General features: G+C 29.9%; 2 protein-coding genes across 2 annotated transcripts; both read left to right on the forward strand.

The window, feature by feature from the left end:
• The first annotated feature begins 1,028 nt into the window (after positions 1-1,028).
• On the forward strand, positions 1,029-7,867 carry LOC126839611 (ADAM 17-like protease). The gene is made up of 13 exons (XM_050575005.1): positions 1,029-1,381; positions 1,461-1,599; positions 1,747-1,847; positions 1,912-2,033; positions 2,100-2,232; positions 2,307-2,491; positions 2,579-2,773; positions 4,342-4,480; positions 4,562-4,797; positions 4,928-5,136; positions 5,205-5,443; positions 7,114-7,229; positions 7,297-7,867. The coding sequence occupies exons 1-13, from the start codon at positions 1,327-1,329 to the stop codon at positions 7,609-7,611; spliced, it is 2,184 nt and encodes a 727-aa protein (XP_050430962.1). The 5' UTR covers positions 1,029-1,326; the 3' UTR covers positions 7,612-7,867.
• Positions 7,868-11,107: 3,240 nt separating this feature from the next.
• LOC126839764 (cytochrome P450 4c21-like) lies at positions 11,108-14,140 on the forward strand. Its single transcript, XM_050575171.1, has 7 exons — positions 11,108-11,180; positions 11,479-11,641; positions 11,710-11,959; positions 12,900-13,179; positions 13,300-13,376; positions 13,549-13,738; positions 13,812-14,140. The coding sequence occupies exons 1-7, from the start codon at positions 11,108-11,110 to the stop codon at positions 14,138-14,140; spliced, it is 1,362 nt and encodes a 453-aa protein (XP_050431128.1).
• The last annotated feature ends 3,077 nt before the right edge of the window (positions 14,141-17,217 follow it).

The following is a 17,217-nucleotide window of genomic DNA, read 5'->3' on the forward strand; positions in this document are numbered from 1 at the left end:
TAACAACAATATATATTCAAAAATCTATCTGAAACCCTTGGGACTTAATTTGAATCAATCACCTACCTTCTAAATTATATATTACAATCAGATTTATATCATTATTCATAAAAAAAATTGTTTATAAAGTTCTTCTATCTTTTTTGTTTAACTTTTCTATTTCAAATGTATAGCCTACTGTATTCAATTATGTATGTCAACTAATTAAATATAACCCTTACAATGCCCTTTGTTGCCCTTGCCAAAAGGTTTTTAACCAATAATTAAAAGAAAGATATACTGTAAATTAAAATGTGCAATTGATAATAAAGAATACACTATAAAACGTAATTAATGAATTTAATATATTCATTGTGTACAATAACCCAATTCTGTCTTTAAATTTATCGGTAGTTAGTCAAAAACTTTTGTGTAGAGTTGGATTTAGTTGCGGAATGGACAGTGTTCGGCCCATTACAGAAATTAACTCATTCGGCCCACAATACAGTACTAGCGACAACTATATTTAAATAGTAATTTGTAATTTCCCTGTTTGTACACCAAATGAGTTCCAAATCTAAGACATACAAATACTGACAATAATATATAATATATTTTCATTATACAATCATAGAATTCACGGAATAGTCGGTGCCCGGTGGTCAAGTATTGTTATCATGTATAGTCGAAGTAAAATACTTTCGTGGTATCACAATATCGAGTTAACTGTTGTATGATTCATTTAATTACTTTACGATGTCGGAGTATGTTAAATTCGGACTAACCGTCGAATCGTGCAATTGTATATTCGAAGTAGATTATATTCGTGGCAAATGACTGATAAAGCAATGTCGGAGTAACTACAAGTCGTGGCATGCAACATTCGTGGAAACTGTAGCAACCCCTGCCGCTGGTTTTACCTCCACGGTATAGAAGATAATGTTATACCGCGTTAGTGGTTACCTCCATTTGCTGTTCAATAGTACAACACGGCCTATACGACAGTACACACACACACACACAAATAATAATAATATAGCTGTGACAACAATTTTATTTTGATGTGCTTATCTTAGAAATTGTATTTACCGTAAACAAAACAATGAAATTATGCTAAATTTTCCATTCGTTCAGACTTTATTGCAGTATACGTTTAAAGTTGGAATTCGGTATGTATTGTGTACGCGGACTGGCTAATAGTTGAAAAATCTTAATACTTCGGTTGTTGTTTCACTATAAATTTGTCCGAACAAGATACCTTATAATATTATTGTTATGACAATTGTTTGCAGCCTCGTAGACTTTCGATTAAGTTAATTCGATGTGTTTTTAACTACCTAGATCAACATGAAAATTCTATTTAGGATCATACTATTGTTCGTCGCGTCAAGATTAATTCTGTGTAAGTATTCTGTTATTAAAAAAAAAAAAAACACATTAAAATGTACTAATAGTTACTATTTACTCCTGTTTATTACCAGGTTCGATTCATAAAAACCTCAAATATTTCGATACTTTGCACGCCTCCGATCTTTCCCATAATATTGTAAAACGCGGTACGACCGATAGCCCTCATCCGCTCAACAAAATTAGAGAAGTATCGTTTTCGACATTGGGAAGGTAAAAGCACATTTTTTTAATATGTTTTATAATTAGTCCCAAAGTTTGATAATCTTTGTAATTAAATCCTTTCTAAATTATAAAAAAATAATATTTATATATATATATATATATAATATTATGTTCTAATGGTGTGTTGCAATTTAGACATTTTAGATTGATTTTATCGCCTAAGAGAGGTTTGCTTCATCATCGTTTTGAAGCTTCTACTATTGATGGAGAAGGTGTCGAAACTCCAGTAGCCGTTGGTATGTTTATTTCCTCAAAAAAAAATTCTCCGGTTTTATATCAAATTTTGTTTTTTTATTGCAGATCATGAACATTTCTATGATGGTCGTGTATTCGGAGAGACTATTTCACATGCCGGCGTACACTTGGACGAAGGTGTTATGACTGCTATTATTGATGTGCCCGGCGAAACTTATCATATTGAAGTAAATTTTGTTTAGCAGTAATGTAAAATTTGATTTCTTATGTATTTTGATCCGTAATTTATGTAGCCACTATGGAGACATTTACCTGACAAAGACAATAAAACCATGGTTACGTATAAAGCTTCGGACGTGCGCTTGAGTTGGGAACAGTCAGAAAAAAAACCGCATAAACCGTGTGCTTATGTAAAAGAGGACGCAGGTCAGCACTGCACTAAACAACTACATGCAAAAACGTGCATGTTAAAATTATTTTTTTAACGTATAACATTTTAGAAGTAGAAACCGTAGATGACGAAGACAAAGACTTAGATTCAATAATGAGAAGCAAGCGTGAGGCGGAATCGTTTGATTATATGGCGACTCCGACAAAAACACGTTGTCCATTATTGTTGGTGGCCGACTATAGATTTTTTAGAGAAATGGGCGGAGGCGATACAAAAACTACGATAAACTATCTGGTACAGCTAATTAAATATTATACATATTTCACAGATTATCATTTCTTAAAACTTTGTAATCATCTTGATTATTATTTATTTATTTAGATTAGTTTAATTGATCGTGTACACAAGATTTACAATGATACGTTGTGGTTGGAAAGACAAGAATCCGATGGTTTCCGAGGTATGGGTTTTGTTATTAAGAAAATCACAGTACACAGTGAACCGACCAAAGTACGTAGTTCAGAAGACCATTACAACATGATCAGAGAGAAATGGGATGTTCGGTCGCTACTCGAGGTAATATTTTTATTAAAATTCTCTACATTTTATAAAACCCTAGCATTTAGTATTTCCAGTCATAATAATACTAAATATTTCAGTCGCTCAGTTTGAATTTTACCTTTTTCTTTTCATTCCTTCATAAAAAAATTAATCAAATTTCAATAATTAATATCTTGATAAACAGTAGATGAGTTTTTATAAAATATAGTTCACTATGATTGACCTTAAGCTATTGCTAGATTTAAATAACATAATTGTAACAATACAGATTAATATCTGTATTGTTAGCATTTGTTGAAAACGTTTTTACAAAAAACCAAAAATAAATCATTGTATTAAAAAATTATTCATTAAAAAAAAAAACTTCTTCGGAACATGAGACATGTCACTGTTTTTGTATTGCATTATATTATTTGATTACACTTGTGCTAAGTAAAATAATTATGTAAGATTTATAATTTTTTATTAATAGTCATTTTAAATGAATGTGTTACAAAATTTTAAAACGATGAATATTTTGAAATTAAATAAGAAAAGTAACTTATTTAAATTATAAAAACTAACACCAAAATTAATTACTTGTTTCTTTTGTTTTGAATAAAGTAAAGTAGTTAAGTACTTTCTTTTAGTAACGTAAAAGTAATAATTTAAAGACTTAATGACAGAATGATGTTCCATTCATGGCCGATTGTCACTAACTGTTTATGGTACTATTTGTCGTTCAAACTTTTATATCCCACGGCTTCTTTGTGACTTCACAATAATTTGAGGGCTCCTAAATTATTAAGGGAACGGAATTTGTTATTAGAGCTAGGAGAGAGCAATAATTGTTTGACCAAAAATGAATTTCATTGAAGTCATTTTCTGTCGTATCTATTGGACGGATTTTATTTTTTTTGTGTGAAGTTTTATGATTGGCTCTCTCGATTTAGCTATTCGAAAATTAGATTTATTAGAAAAAAAGTAAAAAGAACATAGTAAACAGTGTAATAAAAACATTTTTTGAAATATGTACAGTAGACATTTCGAAAGTGACTTTGCATTTTAGCCGTTATGCGTATAAATCTTGCGCTTTCTGTTTCCCTAAATTCTCCACTTCAGTAAACGTAAATCTATAACTTCACGGCTCTCTTGACCAACTCACGCAATGCTTATGAAATATTAAAAAATGTATGGTATGATGCTCATATAACGAACATTGATTTTTTTGTATTGGCTCATAAACGGATCAGGTAAATGATTTTTTACAAGTTGTTTTTTAAATGAAAATATTAATTACTTAAGTTAAATATGTATCACCGTAACTATTAACTACCTAACCTAACAACAGCAATTAATGTGCTTCATTTGATTAATAAAACACAAATAACAGTTAATATTATTATGGTCAAAGTTAATGCTGCACTTATTTTTTACCTAATGTTAAAAAGTTGGTATAGTTTTAATTGATCGGTGACGGAAAAGTGTTTGTTGAACAATAACAAATATGATATTTCTTGTATCATTATATTTTAACTATGCTTTGCATGTGGTGATTAACTAATGTGTATAAATACTTGTGTATTTGCTTTGGCCGGTATCAGGTGTTTAGCAGAGAATATAGCCATAAAGACTTCTGCTTAGCGCATTTATTTACCGACTTAAAATTTGAAGGTGGTATTTTGGGTCTGGCCTACGTCGGGTCACCCAGACGTAACTCGGTCGGAGGGATTTGCACACCAGGTGACGCCGTATATTTGCATTTAAGATTTTAAAAAGCGCCGTTACCGATATTTTATACATATTTCAAAATTTATACTATAGAGTATTTCAAAAACGGATACACACTGTACCTAAACTCTGGTCTCAGTTCGAGTCGTAATCATTATGGCCAACGGGTCATTACGAGGGAAGCGGATTTGGTAACGGCTCACGAGTTTGGTCACAACTGGGGTTCTGAACACGATCCAGACATCAGCGAATGCAGTCCAACGGCTAGCCAAGGCGGATCGTTCCTCATGTATACATACAGCGTTAGCGGATATGATATTAACAACAAGGTTAGTAATATTAATAATACTTTTTAATCGAAAAACGTTCTAAATCTGATGCATAGGCGAAAAAACAGCATGTCTCACTATGTTGGCTTTTTTTAGAAATTAACTATATATATATATTTTTTTTTTACAGAGATTTTCTCCATGTAGCTTGCGGTCTATACGAAAAGTATTGCAAGCGAAATCGGAACGTTGTTTTTCCGAACCGGAAGAATCTTTTTGTGGTAATCTCAGGGTCGAAGGCAACGAAGAATGTGATGCTGGGCTGTTGGGTACAGAAGACAACGATTCATGTTGTGACAAAAATTGCAAGCTGAGGAGAGCACAAGGAGCTCGGTGCAGGTAATTATACACATATGACAACTGTATGTATGTATAATGATATTAATTGTAATATGTCACTTTTCCAGTGACAAAAACTCGCCTTGCTGCCAAAACTGTCAATTCATGGCGTCCGGAGTGAAGTGTCGCGAAGGACAATTTGCTACTTGCGAACAGGAATCACGTTGTACGGGAACCGGTCCCGAATGTCCAAAGAGCCCAGCTATGGCGGACGGCACTGGATGTTTGGAACGGGGCAAATGCCGCTCGGGCAAATGTATACCATATTGTGAAACGCAAGGCCTACAAAGTTGCATGTGCGATACAAGTAAGGAGGTTGCTGAGAAAATAAAACGTTTAGATAGTGATATAATAACAATTCAGATAATTGACAGTGTTGTAAATAAAGTATTTAAGTACAAACACTGTTAAGTATTTAAATTACAATTCAAGTACTTAAATGCGTAACCAGGCAAGGCCAGGTGTAACAGCTAGTATACAATAATTATTTGAATTATTACGGATAGCCTTTAAAGAAATTATGGCAGGTTTATTAAAGATTTAATGAATCAATAGATGTTTAGTAGTTACTTAAAACATAATTTAGTGGCCTGTGATTGGTCCTTTAAATTTTAATGAACTCATTAAATTTATTATTTTTTTATGTGACCCGTATTAAAGTAATTTGCAAATGTATTAAAAAAAACAGTATATAAAAGTAGAAATGATCATCACTTTAATTTTTCTAAAACGTTACAATGGTGTATGATAAAAACTATGCAATGACAACTACTAAATATTTGAATAATAGTTTTTAAATGTTCAGGAAACATATTAATAACATTTTTGTGGATGTATTTTGATTTTCTGCTAAAATATCAATCATTAAAATGATTATAAAATATACTTTTAACTAGGTGACAAATGAATTCCGATAACTTTGTTTGAGTTCTATGCTTTGTTTACCTATATTAGATCTCTTTCAGGTCTAAAACAAATATAACAATTTATTGGTATAAAATAAAATACAATTTGTATGTTGTTGTGAGCCACTTTTGAAATTTTGTGTGATCTCTTGTATTATATCTAAATTTGAACAATTATCATTTGGTTGGTAATCAGGTATTAATTCAGTGATTTGTTGTACATTTCGTTGCCAGGATTCTCTTTTCCGCAGATGATTTCTTCTCTATGTCGCTCTCGACATTTTCTATTATATTACTTTATTTTATTATTATTAAAAAACTAACCTTTGGCTTGAATCACTGAATTGTGTGTTGTTTTCCTGCATTTTATTTTGCAGGGCCCTGCATAATGTAACTCATATTAAATAAATAATAATAAATATTTTTTTGAGAGTTATATGAACAAGAAACTAACTAATTAGTTTAACGTTTAGCATTAGAATTCATAATGAAACTACTTTAATAGAATTATCTTTAACTTATTGTTAATTGACACTAATTATATATTCTGTATTGCTATGGAAATATATTAGTAGCCACTCATATTAAAATAATTAGTGAAATAATAAATAATAAAAAAATTACACTCAAGCGCTGATGATAAAAAATAATAACTATTAAAGGCGCCGCGCCGATAATAGGTTAATTCAGCCAAAACAAATCTAGTTATTAAAACCTTACCAACCAATCATTAAAATTATCCAAATCATTCTGTAATGCCATTCGATCGAAAATTTAGGTAACTTGTTTAAATAATTTACCGTCATCGGCTAGTAATGAAATATTAGAATATGATAATATGATAGATATCATCATACACTATCCTTTAAAATAATTTTTATTAAAAATAGTGCCATCAAATTGTGCATTTAAATTATACATTTTAGTTGTCAATAATATTATGTTTAAATAGAATTACTTTTAATAAATAGCGTTACTCTAATGTAATATATTGGTTTCCTTATCCGTCAATAAGGTTTTTGATTTGATAAAACAAGAATGATTGTTAATTTATTTATTTATTTTCGTTTAGTTTTGCACTCTTGTAAACGGTGCTGCCGGATCAATTTGAACGACACATGCTATCCTGTCGATCCACCTGATGTGTTACCCGATGGGACGCCTTGTATTCAAGGATTCTGTAACAGAGTAATAGAAAATTAACAATACAATATTTCTTATGCCTAAACTGATCTAACTCGACAATTTTTTACAGGGCGTTTGCGAAAAGACTATTCAAGATGTCGTCGAACGTTTTTGGGACATCATTGAAGAGATTAACATTAACAAATTGTTGAGATTCCTAAAAGACAACATTGTCGGCACGGTCATTTTGGTGACCGGTTTAATATGGGTGCCGGCTTCGTGTATAATCAATTGGTTGGACCACAAGCGCGTGAACGAAGCGCGCGAAAGAAGAAGATGGGAAGACCAAAATGAATTTTTGCAAATGACCAACGATGCCAGACCGAAGAAAATAATCTACATAAAAGTGCCCGCGAGTCGTACCGCTACCAACAGACAAATGTAAATTTTACTCTACACTACTCAACTGCTGTGCATTCATTTGAAAGTTACATTAGCTCTTTTATATATTTTAGCCATTTAATTATGATTATTTTTTTAAGTTACCTACCTATTACAAATCTTTTTGTTCCTATTTGTTTATTGCGTAATTAATTTAATTGTTTTATATAAGTACTTAATAATCGTTTTTTGTATGGTTTATTGAATTTTCGAATAATTAGTGGAAAATATTGTCTAGTCAAACCTGTGCAGTATTATTGTTATTTTTTAATTTCTGTATTATAATGTATAATTAAATTGTAATTTAATTTATTAGGATTGTAACTGTATAACTATTAGAATCATTAAAAAAATAATGTGTCAACAGAACAAAATATTTTCTATTTAATCGCATATAAAACAAGCAAAATTGTAATTTTTTTTTTTTTGTAGAAAACTGCATGAAAAACAAACCCAAAAACATTTAATAAGGTTTTTTTTAATGATACAAAACATTTTACATATTATATTAGAATTTTTAAAAACATGATAATTATTTGAGCTTAGTGTTAATATTAAAAATAATTACAAATTTGGATGTAAAACAATTTTTTTCTAAAGGAAATTCATAATAAACCTTTAATGGTTAACTCAAGTTTATTTTTTTCAATTCAGTTATTTAAATCGAAATGAATAAAAAAATGAACTGCAAATTATTAGCATACAAAAGTTTTATTTATATTATGGAAATGCTCGGTAAAATTTGAAAGTGATTTTATCCGAAACGAGTGGTACAGTAGTTTATAGGCATAATGGAATCTGAGCATAGAGGTTACAGGTCTACAGGAATTATTATAAATGAAAGTTATAGAATCACTTTCAAATAAACTCTGATGCTTATTTGTAAGTACAGAACCTCAATTTAATAATTTCTAACTTTGCTGGTTAACACTGTGCTTGGTTTGGACAAAATTCAAGTAAAATGGACCTTCCCGTCCCCATTATGCCCCGGCCCCTGTAATGGGTTTTTTTTATGTTTACCTACTTAAATTATAAAAAATATGACCTAATAGACTTTTTTGTTTTTGATAAACAAATTTAATTTAAAGTTTTTCATATTTTTTTTCACTCGGAAACGGGAAGGCCTATTTAACTGAACTGTACGTTCGGTTGTCTATATCCAGGGACATATTTACTGAACTACTGAAATGCGCTAATCTGATGATTTGTTTGTATATATATTTTCGTGGTGCTACATTTTTCACGCGTTAGCCCCACCACGCAACCTGCTAAAAGAAACTTAGTTTCAAAATAATTTTCTATCAAAAACAAATCTTATTGCTATTAGCCAAGATATTTTTAATCAACGGTAGAACTGATATTAATCTATTTAATCTTTTTATAGATGAATAGAGGTTTTTCAAAAATTCAAAGCGAGGTTAAATTTAAGCAAGCTTGGAGCAACCTCAGAATGATTAATATCTTAGAACTTGATTTAGTCTATGATTTATTTTTATAAAATTGCAGATCCGTGTTGGTGTTTCAATAAGAATAGTATAGCACTTGTTAGAAACCTTAGTGTGTGTAATAATTTGGAATATGGTTTAGCTTTATTATTTGAATGTACCTATTAAAATTAAATTATTCTAGATCCAACAGAGATCATTGAAAATAAATGATAAATGACTATATAGAAGGATGTATTCAAAGTTTTTTACGGAGAGCTGGTCATCAAGTCGATGGGTATAGAACTCGAGAAATTGACAATTAACTAGATAACTTATAATTTCTTAAAAAATATATTATGATATGACATTTGTGCCCATTTGCACTAGTATATCTGTTTTTTTTTTTTGAGGGGAATTGTGCTGTAGCAATACCAAATAAATATTAACCTACATACTTTGTACACACTTGGAAGACAGAGATTTATAGTTGAAGACATAAAAGTTCATTAAATTTATGTAATGTAATGGAATGGCATTATGTTTTTTCACACTTTTACATTTTGATTGAATAAAAAAAATTGAATTTTATGTAATAAACAATATTATTTATTACTAAATAATAATGTTTTTTTTTAGTCTACGGCTCAAATACTAATATTATTGCCTAAAAACAATTATAAATTCATTACAATTTTATGAATGAACACTTTTTTTTACTTTTTATAAAACATGCAAGTATGTTTTAGAAACATTATTTTTCTTTACAAACTTGAGAGAGAATTTACTGTCTAATATAGACTATTTTACCTACATACTTTTTAAAAGTAAAAACGCAATTGAGTATAACTTAAATACGAAACTCGAAGATGTATTTAGAAATACTCAATTTGAAATAAATTTGTCAATGAACATTATGTGACTAAATACAATAATACCTATGTATTATGTTTTAAATACAACAATACTCGTGTGGTGGCCGCTAGGATTTGTTTAAAACGACATCATAACTCAGTCGTGTGTTGCAAACAAATGGTCATTATAATTTTAATAGAACACTTGTAGTTAAAAAATTGTATAATATTAAAAATACCCTAATACTTTTTTCAGGTAACGTGGGTAATAAACGCTAGGCGTTTGCCAAGTTCACTTCATCGGTCAAGACGCTTATAGAAAAGTTTACAAAAAGCAAAATTTGTGCGTGTTGCGCGATCTAGCGGTTAAGTTTAAGATGACGTACATTTTTTACATTTTTTTGTGGCCAAAATACAAAAACATATTACCTACACTATTGCATAAATTTATTGTGTAATTATCAGCATAACTAGTAATTTATTATACTGTCATAATTAATTTGCCATAAAAATGAACGTTGCATTGTATTTTATGTTAATCAAAATTATTTATATTCTACTGGATAGTAGTATACTTTGCACATATTATATATAATCCCAGTAGTTGTTTTATGAGCGAAATAAGGTTATCGTTAAACAATAGAATTTTAGAGAAAAAAACAAATTATTTAGTAAGTTTATTAATTTTTTTGTAACAATTGTTAAAAAAGTTAATTAGTGAACAGCGGTTAAGTATTTAATATCGGTAGATACCTAATAATGTGCATTACAAAATTCAGTAACTTATTAAACATATTGAATGTACAATACCTTTCAAGCTTCTCAGCCGACGGGTATTACATTGATTAAATAACTATTAAACTTAACAATTGCCGATTTTTTCTGTACCTAACCATACTGTGTCTTTTGTTATTTGCTACAAATATAAATTGTAGTATTAACAATAAGCATACTGTTCTATCTTTTTGACAACATTTCAATAGTAAGTGTTCTTATCTATAGGTATTGGACAATAGATGATCTAATGCTAGTTTTAATGAATAAATATGAATTATTAATAATTTTGCGATTTTAATTAAAAGATAAAAATGAATACCACATTGCTCGTTTACGGAATAACGATACTAGTAGTTATTTCATTGATGATAATCTTTAAAAAAATTAAAATCGAAGAAAAATTACATTGGCCAATCGAATACCTGGGCCTTGTGGATTATCGTCCATGTTGAGTTGTTATCAGTTGGCATTCAAGGACCAAACAAATTGTTGGCAAACCTTCTTAAATTGCACAAAAAGTAAGTGAATATAAAATAATTTTATGTGATCGTGTTTCAGTATAGTATGTAAAGTTATTTAAGCTTCAATGCAGTAGTGAAAATAAATTGGCACCGGGTATTCTATAAAAAATACAGATCAGACAAAAAAAATTAATTTTTAACAAATTTAAAACAATTGTTTAACGACGCCTAATATTATAATAGCAATACATATTAAGAGATTACATTATACAGACTTGTTAAGTCCAATGAAATTCAACAATAGGATTAATTCGTTGTAGATATGGAAAATCTCTATTCAAAATTTGGATTTTAGACGACCTATTCATTAGCGTCATCAGACCCGAAGAAATAGGGCAAGTACTTACTAATAAAGAGCTGTTTAAAAAGTCAAAACACTATTCAGTTTTTCACGAATCTTTTGGGCTCGGTCAAGGTATATTTTTTAATGACAACTACGACGAATGGAAACATAACAGGTATGTATAACATTATTTACTTCACCATGAAGTAGAATCATTGATATTTATATACAATATATTTTTAGAAAGATAATATTGGAAGGATTTAAATTTTCCACTCTTAAATCGTACATACAACTTTTTTACGAAGAAGCAAACACTCTTGGTAGATTATTGTATGAGAAACGTGAAAAAATATCTCACCAATGTAAAATAAGTAAAGCAGTTGCAATGGCTACAATGAAAATTATTGGAAGAACTACTCTAGGCATACAACTAAGTGATCAGAAAAATACTGATACATTTTTTTTAGAAAATTTGGAAGTCATACAAGAGGTATGTTTGAATATATTATATTTTACAAGAATGTATATACAATTTAAGTAGCAAGAGGTATATTAGATTAGATTAACTGTCAGGTATATAGTAATATATAATATGTGAATATATAACCGAAAACGTAGAGAATGATTCATTAAGGATAAAACTCACAATTTTTGTTAAAATAAATGTTATTCTATAGTTTTTTTTTTTTGAAAAATATATTCTTTAATGTTATTACTATTTTACAATATTAAATAATTACGTTTACCTTTTTTAAGAATATATTCTAGAGCGCTATCAACTTTTGAAACTTGAATGGAAACGGTTATATTTAATTATCTTTTTAAATTACAAATAATTTCCTTGCAGTTTTGACTGGTCGATAACCAGCTATGAATAATAATTTTTGAAGTAATAAAAGTTTCAAATTTAGGACTATAAGAAGGGTGGTTTGTTGTAATATTTTATCTGTGTGCAACATTTTCAGCAAGTTATTAATTTATTTATCTATAAAATGATTTTTAATTCAAAAATTTAATCAAATAGGTATGTACTTTATCATTTAAGTTTTAAAAGGTTAAACGATCTCTGGAGTATACTAAAAAATATGAAAAATGTAGTATTAGGTATTTAACTTTGTCAAATAAATGTTTTTATTACATTGTTTACTATTTACTCTATCGAGGCTAAAAGACCAAATTTTAATTTGAAATTAGTCGGCATATTAAAAATAGCTACTAGAACAATTTTTATCAATTATGGTTTATCCTTTGCTTCTTAATAAATAACGCTTTCCGTTCCATTTAAAAACTTTGTACTCTCGTCAGTTGAAATTACATCATCCTCTAAAACTGTTTTTACATACTAACTAAAACCATTACCAGAATTAATGAGAAAAGTGTAACACATTGTGGTATAGCGCTTTTTTAAATAAACTTTATAATTATTTCAGGTTTGGGAACACAGAATGTCATATCCGTGGTTACTGAAACCAAGTTTGTTTCGGCTGTCATCGTTGAAACGCACACACGATGAGAGTCAAAGCCTATTGATTAAACTGATAAACGATTTAATTTCCGAAATAATAGCAAAATCGAAAAATGTCGACACAGTCGAACATGACAAAAGTGACAAAACCGGGAAACCTAAATCACTCATTGAAATTTTGCTTGCGAACGATCAACCAATGCCGTTCCACGAGATACGAGCCGAATTAGTAACTGTTATAGCTGGTACGTTATTTTAATTCTTTCAATATGGTAAAGTTAATTTTTTTTAAATATTTTTTATATATATTTATATAATAACATATTTATTTAAATGTTTCATACATTTTTTGAATTGTGTTTAAGGCGGTCAAGACACTACAGCTGTATCAAACGCGTGCATTATATTCATGTTAGCTCATCATCAAGATGTACAAAATAAAGTAATTATAGTTGATTAGTTATCCAGTAGATTTATTTTCGTTTGCACAATATGCCTTCTCGTACCTTCACATTTTTTTCTAATAATGTTTATATAATTATATATCATATTGCATACTAAAAACCAACAATATTATTCATCAAAATATACTTTTTTCATTAAAAATAAAAAAGGTTTACGAAGAAATAAGTACGATATTTTCATCTGACGATACAAACCGATCACCGACGTATGAGGATTTGCAGCAAATGTACTACTTAGACCGCGTGATCAAAGAAACTCTGCGACTTTACCCACCTGGGCCATTACACGCCAAACACGCCGAAGAGGAGGTTACCATAGGAGACACTTTAATTCCTGCGGGTAAAAAAGTCAGATATATTTGATTGAACTGTTTATCTAATGATGATTTTCTTGATTTTGTACGTTGCTCAAGGTTCGACTATACTAATTTTCATTCCACATCTACATTTAAACCCCGAACTCTATCCGGAACCGGAAGCGTTTAACCCAGACAACTTCCTGCCGGAAGCATTTCGGAGCCGCCCGCCCTATTCGTTTATTCCATTCAGTGCCGGTTTTAGAGACTGCATAGGAATTAAGTACGCGATGCTTCAAATGAAAGTCATCGTATCCACATTACTAAGGGCTTACAAATTTTTGCCGTCCGACAATTGTCCTGAGCCACAGCACCTAGGTATAAAGTTTTTGGGTACATTGAAATTTGCCGACGGATGTTACGTTAAAATAGAATCAATAACGTAATTTAAAGTTTAGCAAATTAAAATTATGGGCATTAGGTTTGTAGTTTGCTTGAAAGGAACTCGTTTTCAGGATTTTTCATGCGAAGAAACATATTGGAATTTTGTTTATTTTTGTATGAACAATGCATAATGTTTATTAGTTTACTGTCGGTACAAGTAATATTATCAAATTTAAATATTTTTTTATTTGTTAAATTATTCATCATTATTAATCTATATTTTTTTGGTTGGAATATATTTTTAAAATTGTACCTACGTGTTTGAATAAAACAAACTTTTTTTATTATTATTTAAAAAAAATGTATTAATTTTTTATTTTTTAGTTTGTCCTAAGGAAATGAGGCGTTTATGGAGTCAATAATATATTAAAATTTCACAAAAAAAAAGTATAAAAATTTACCTAGGTTTTTTTATTATATTTTACTTCATATTAAAACAATATATTTATATTATTAATTATTTTTTTAAACGGGCCTATCGCGTATAAAATAAATAAAAATAAAGCATATATGTATAAATTAACTACGCAATATTCTGTATGAAATAAATAAATTAAAAACATGAAAAACAAAACTGCAGTACGTACCTAATTAAATAAAACTAATCAAATTTTAAAATGATCTATGAACGAAAAATGTTTTTTTTTAAGAACGAGGAATGGAACTATTTCCTTTCTTGAAGTCTGAAATGGGAAAGCATATAGTTCCAATGTTGATTAATTTTTTGCGTTGAAGGTAAGAATTTTCGGTAAGAGCGTCTTACTTTACTACTTAGTATGGACTACATAGATACAAACTATGTTAGCTCTTCGGCCTTAGCCAGGCCCTAGCTTTAATTTCGATTTTTTTATAAGATTGATTGTTTTGTTTTAACTTGCAATACTTACACATCAATAATAAATACAAATAATAATTAACAATAATTTAATACCTACTTATTATAAATATAATATACTGCGTACGCTATAATAATTTAAAATCATATTATAGTTTATTTATATTTATAATCTATCATGCAGTTCATCATCCTGTATAGTACGACAACATTTTTAATATTTGAGATGTCCACACGGTTCATAGATCATGGTCTAGCTCACAATTGTATAAATGCCGGGATCTGCTTTTTGTCATCAATGTGTGTTGTGAGTAGGAGGGTAGTCCCCATTTTTACCTTCTGGTATTTAATTGTATACATACAGAATGGTGGCATGCCATATTATGTCTTTTTGTTGTCCCATCAATTAATTTAAATTGGTTTTGTCGGAACACTCTGGTCCAACCAGTTACAGGTGACAGTGGTAACAGTTCCGACCGTCCGTACTTTCTGACATAAGTTAAGCATCCTGTGTATATTCATGGACGTGCCTCTGTATAATTCGAAAGACGGATGATTATAGTTGTCTAAAGGTCTTAGACATTGCCACCGTTTTCCACAGAATCTCTCAGAGGAATATATTCTTAAGTTATTGGTTTTAGTTCTGATTCAGCATAATGAAGAGAAATTGGTAGCCCTCTTTACCGTACGGGAATCGGAGAATATACTGAAATGTATCATACAACGATGCGTTTCAAGAAAACGCTGCAATATATTGTCTCACCGTTGGATTATGATGCCTTGGTGATAAACCTATTTTTATAACGATTTCCGTATTTTTATGTGTAACCTAACCATAAGTTCCTTACCCCCCGTAGTGTTTCTTTCGAGAATCCAAATAATATATGTAAAAACATTGATCGAAATAAGTGTAGCTGTTTAGACGACTATAAAAAACATAAATACATACATACAATAATTTTTATAAATACCTATATATATCTATGACGACCGTATGTGACTTTTTTGTGAAAACAAACAAAAACCGCTGTTTTCTAGGGCTCAAAATGTTCTTTATAATTTTTTTTTTTGTATAGTACTTTAGCGAGTCATTTTTTTACTAGATTTCTAAATTTTGTCTTTTTTTCATTTTTATAAAATGTCCTAAGAGGACTTGAGATTAATATGACCGTCAACAGGCACGACGGTAGAGGCTGTGACGATGACACATCAAATCTTCGCTGCATAGTAAGTGAAAAAAAAACGCTAAAAAACACCGTTTTGGAATAAATTATATTTTGCCATCAAAAAGATTCCAAAACAATTTTATGATCTAAATAAAATTAAACCAAAAATACGAGAGAAAAACATTTTTATAGTACAAAAAGTATTGACGTTATCATCAGGTAGATGAGGACCTATTGTTTTATTCTAACCGTTGTATTACATAACTGAAAATAGTTAGTTCGGTGGGGTTAGGGGTGAGAATGGGAGAATGGGAATTATTTTACTCAGTACTGCAGACTAAATCTCGGGCAACGCCGGGTCCGGACAGCTTGTATTATAATAAAAAAGCCAGTACAGTGGGGTCGGGGCATAGTGGGAACAGAGAGGTCACAGGTTTACAGATTTTATTATAACTTTTTTGACTATTTTTAAAAAAGTTATAGAGCATCGTAATTTTAAGTTGATAAATTTGTAAATGTGTTGGGTGTTTTTCTCGATTTTGATGGGGAAGGGGTGACTTTTTTAAATGTTTGGCCTTATAAAGTACCTTCCTGGTATGATTTCTGATTTATATAGTTGCTACACGAAGAAATCTTTTTAGCGGTTTATACGAGATATCGTTGGTCCAGACACAAAAAAAAAAATAATAATAATAAACACATCATTGTAAAAACAATACCTTCTCAGCTCCGCACCGAAGCTAAAAGGGGATTTATTTTGGACACACTTTAAGACAGATAGTAGCTACATTTATTTTAAATGATCTGAGTATTCATAATGCTTACACTGTGCTATGTTAAACAACTTAAAAAGACGAATTTAGTTGTATTCGAAGTCTCTCGTCAAGCTATTGACCTCAAGCCCATACCCATCCCTTTACAACAGCTTTACATTATCTCTATTTTTTTCTAATCTAGTATCTCTCATATCTTATCTAATAATTGCTTATCGGTTCTTTCATTCAAAAAACAACCGCTAGATCGCGCCCCACTTACATATCTTCTACGGTAACGCTAGCGTCATGCACAGATTTTTGTA

The sequence above is a fragment of the Adelges cooleyi genome, unplaced genomic scaffold (assembly GCF_023614345.1).
Source record: "Adelges cooleyi isolate 19-005CV unplaced genomic scaffold, UGA_ACOO_1.1 ACOO_flye_CR_arks_rails_tigmint_CR_PRNA_307, whole genome shotgun sequence".
NCBI classification, from domain to species: Eukaryota; Metazoa; Arthropoda; class Insecta; order Hemiptera; family Adelgidae; genus Adelges; species Adelges cooleyi.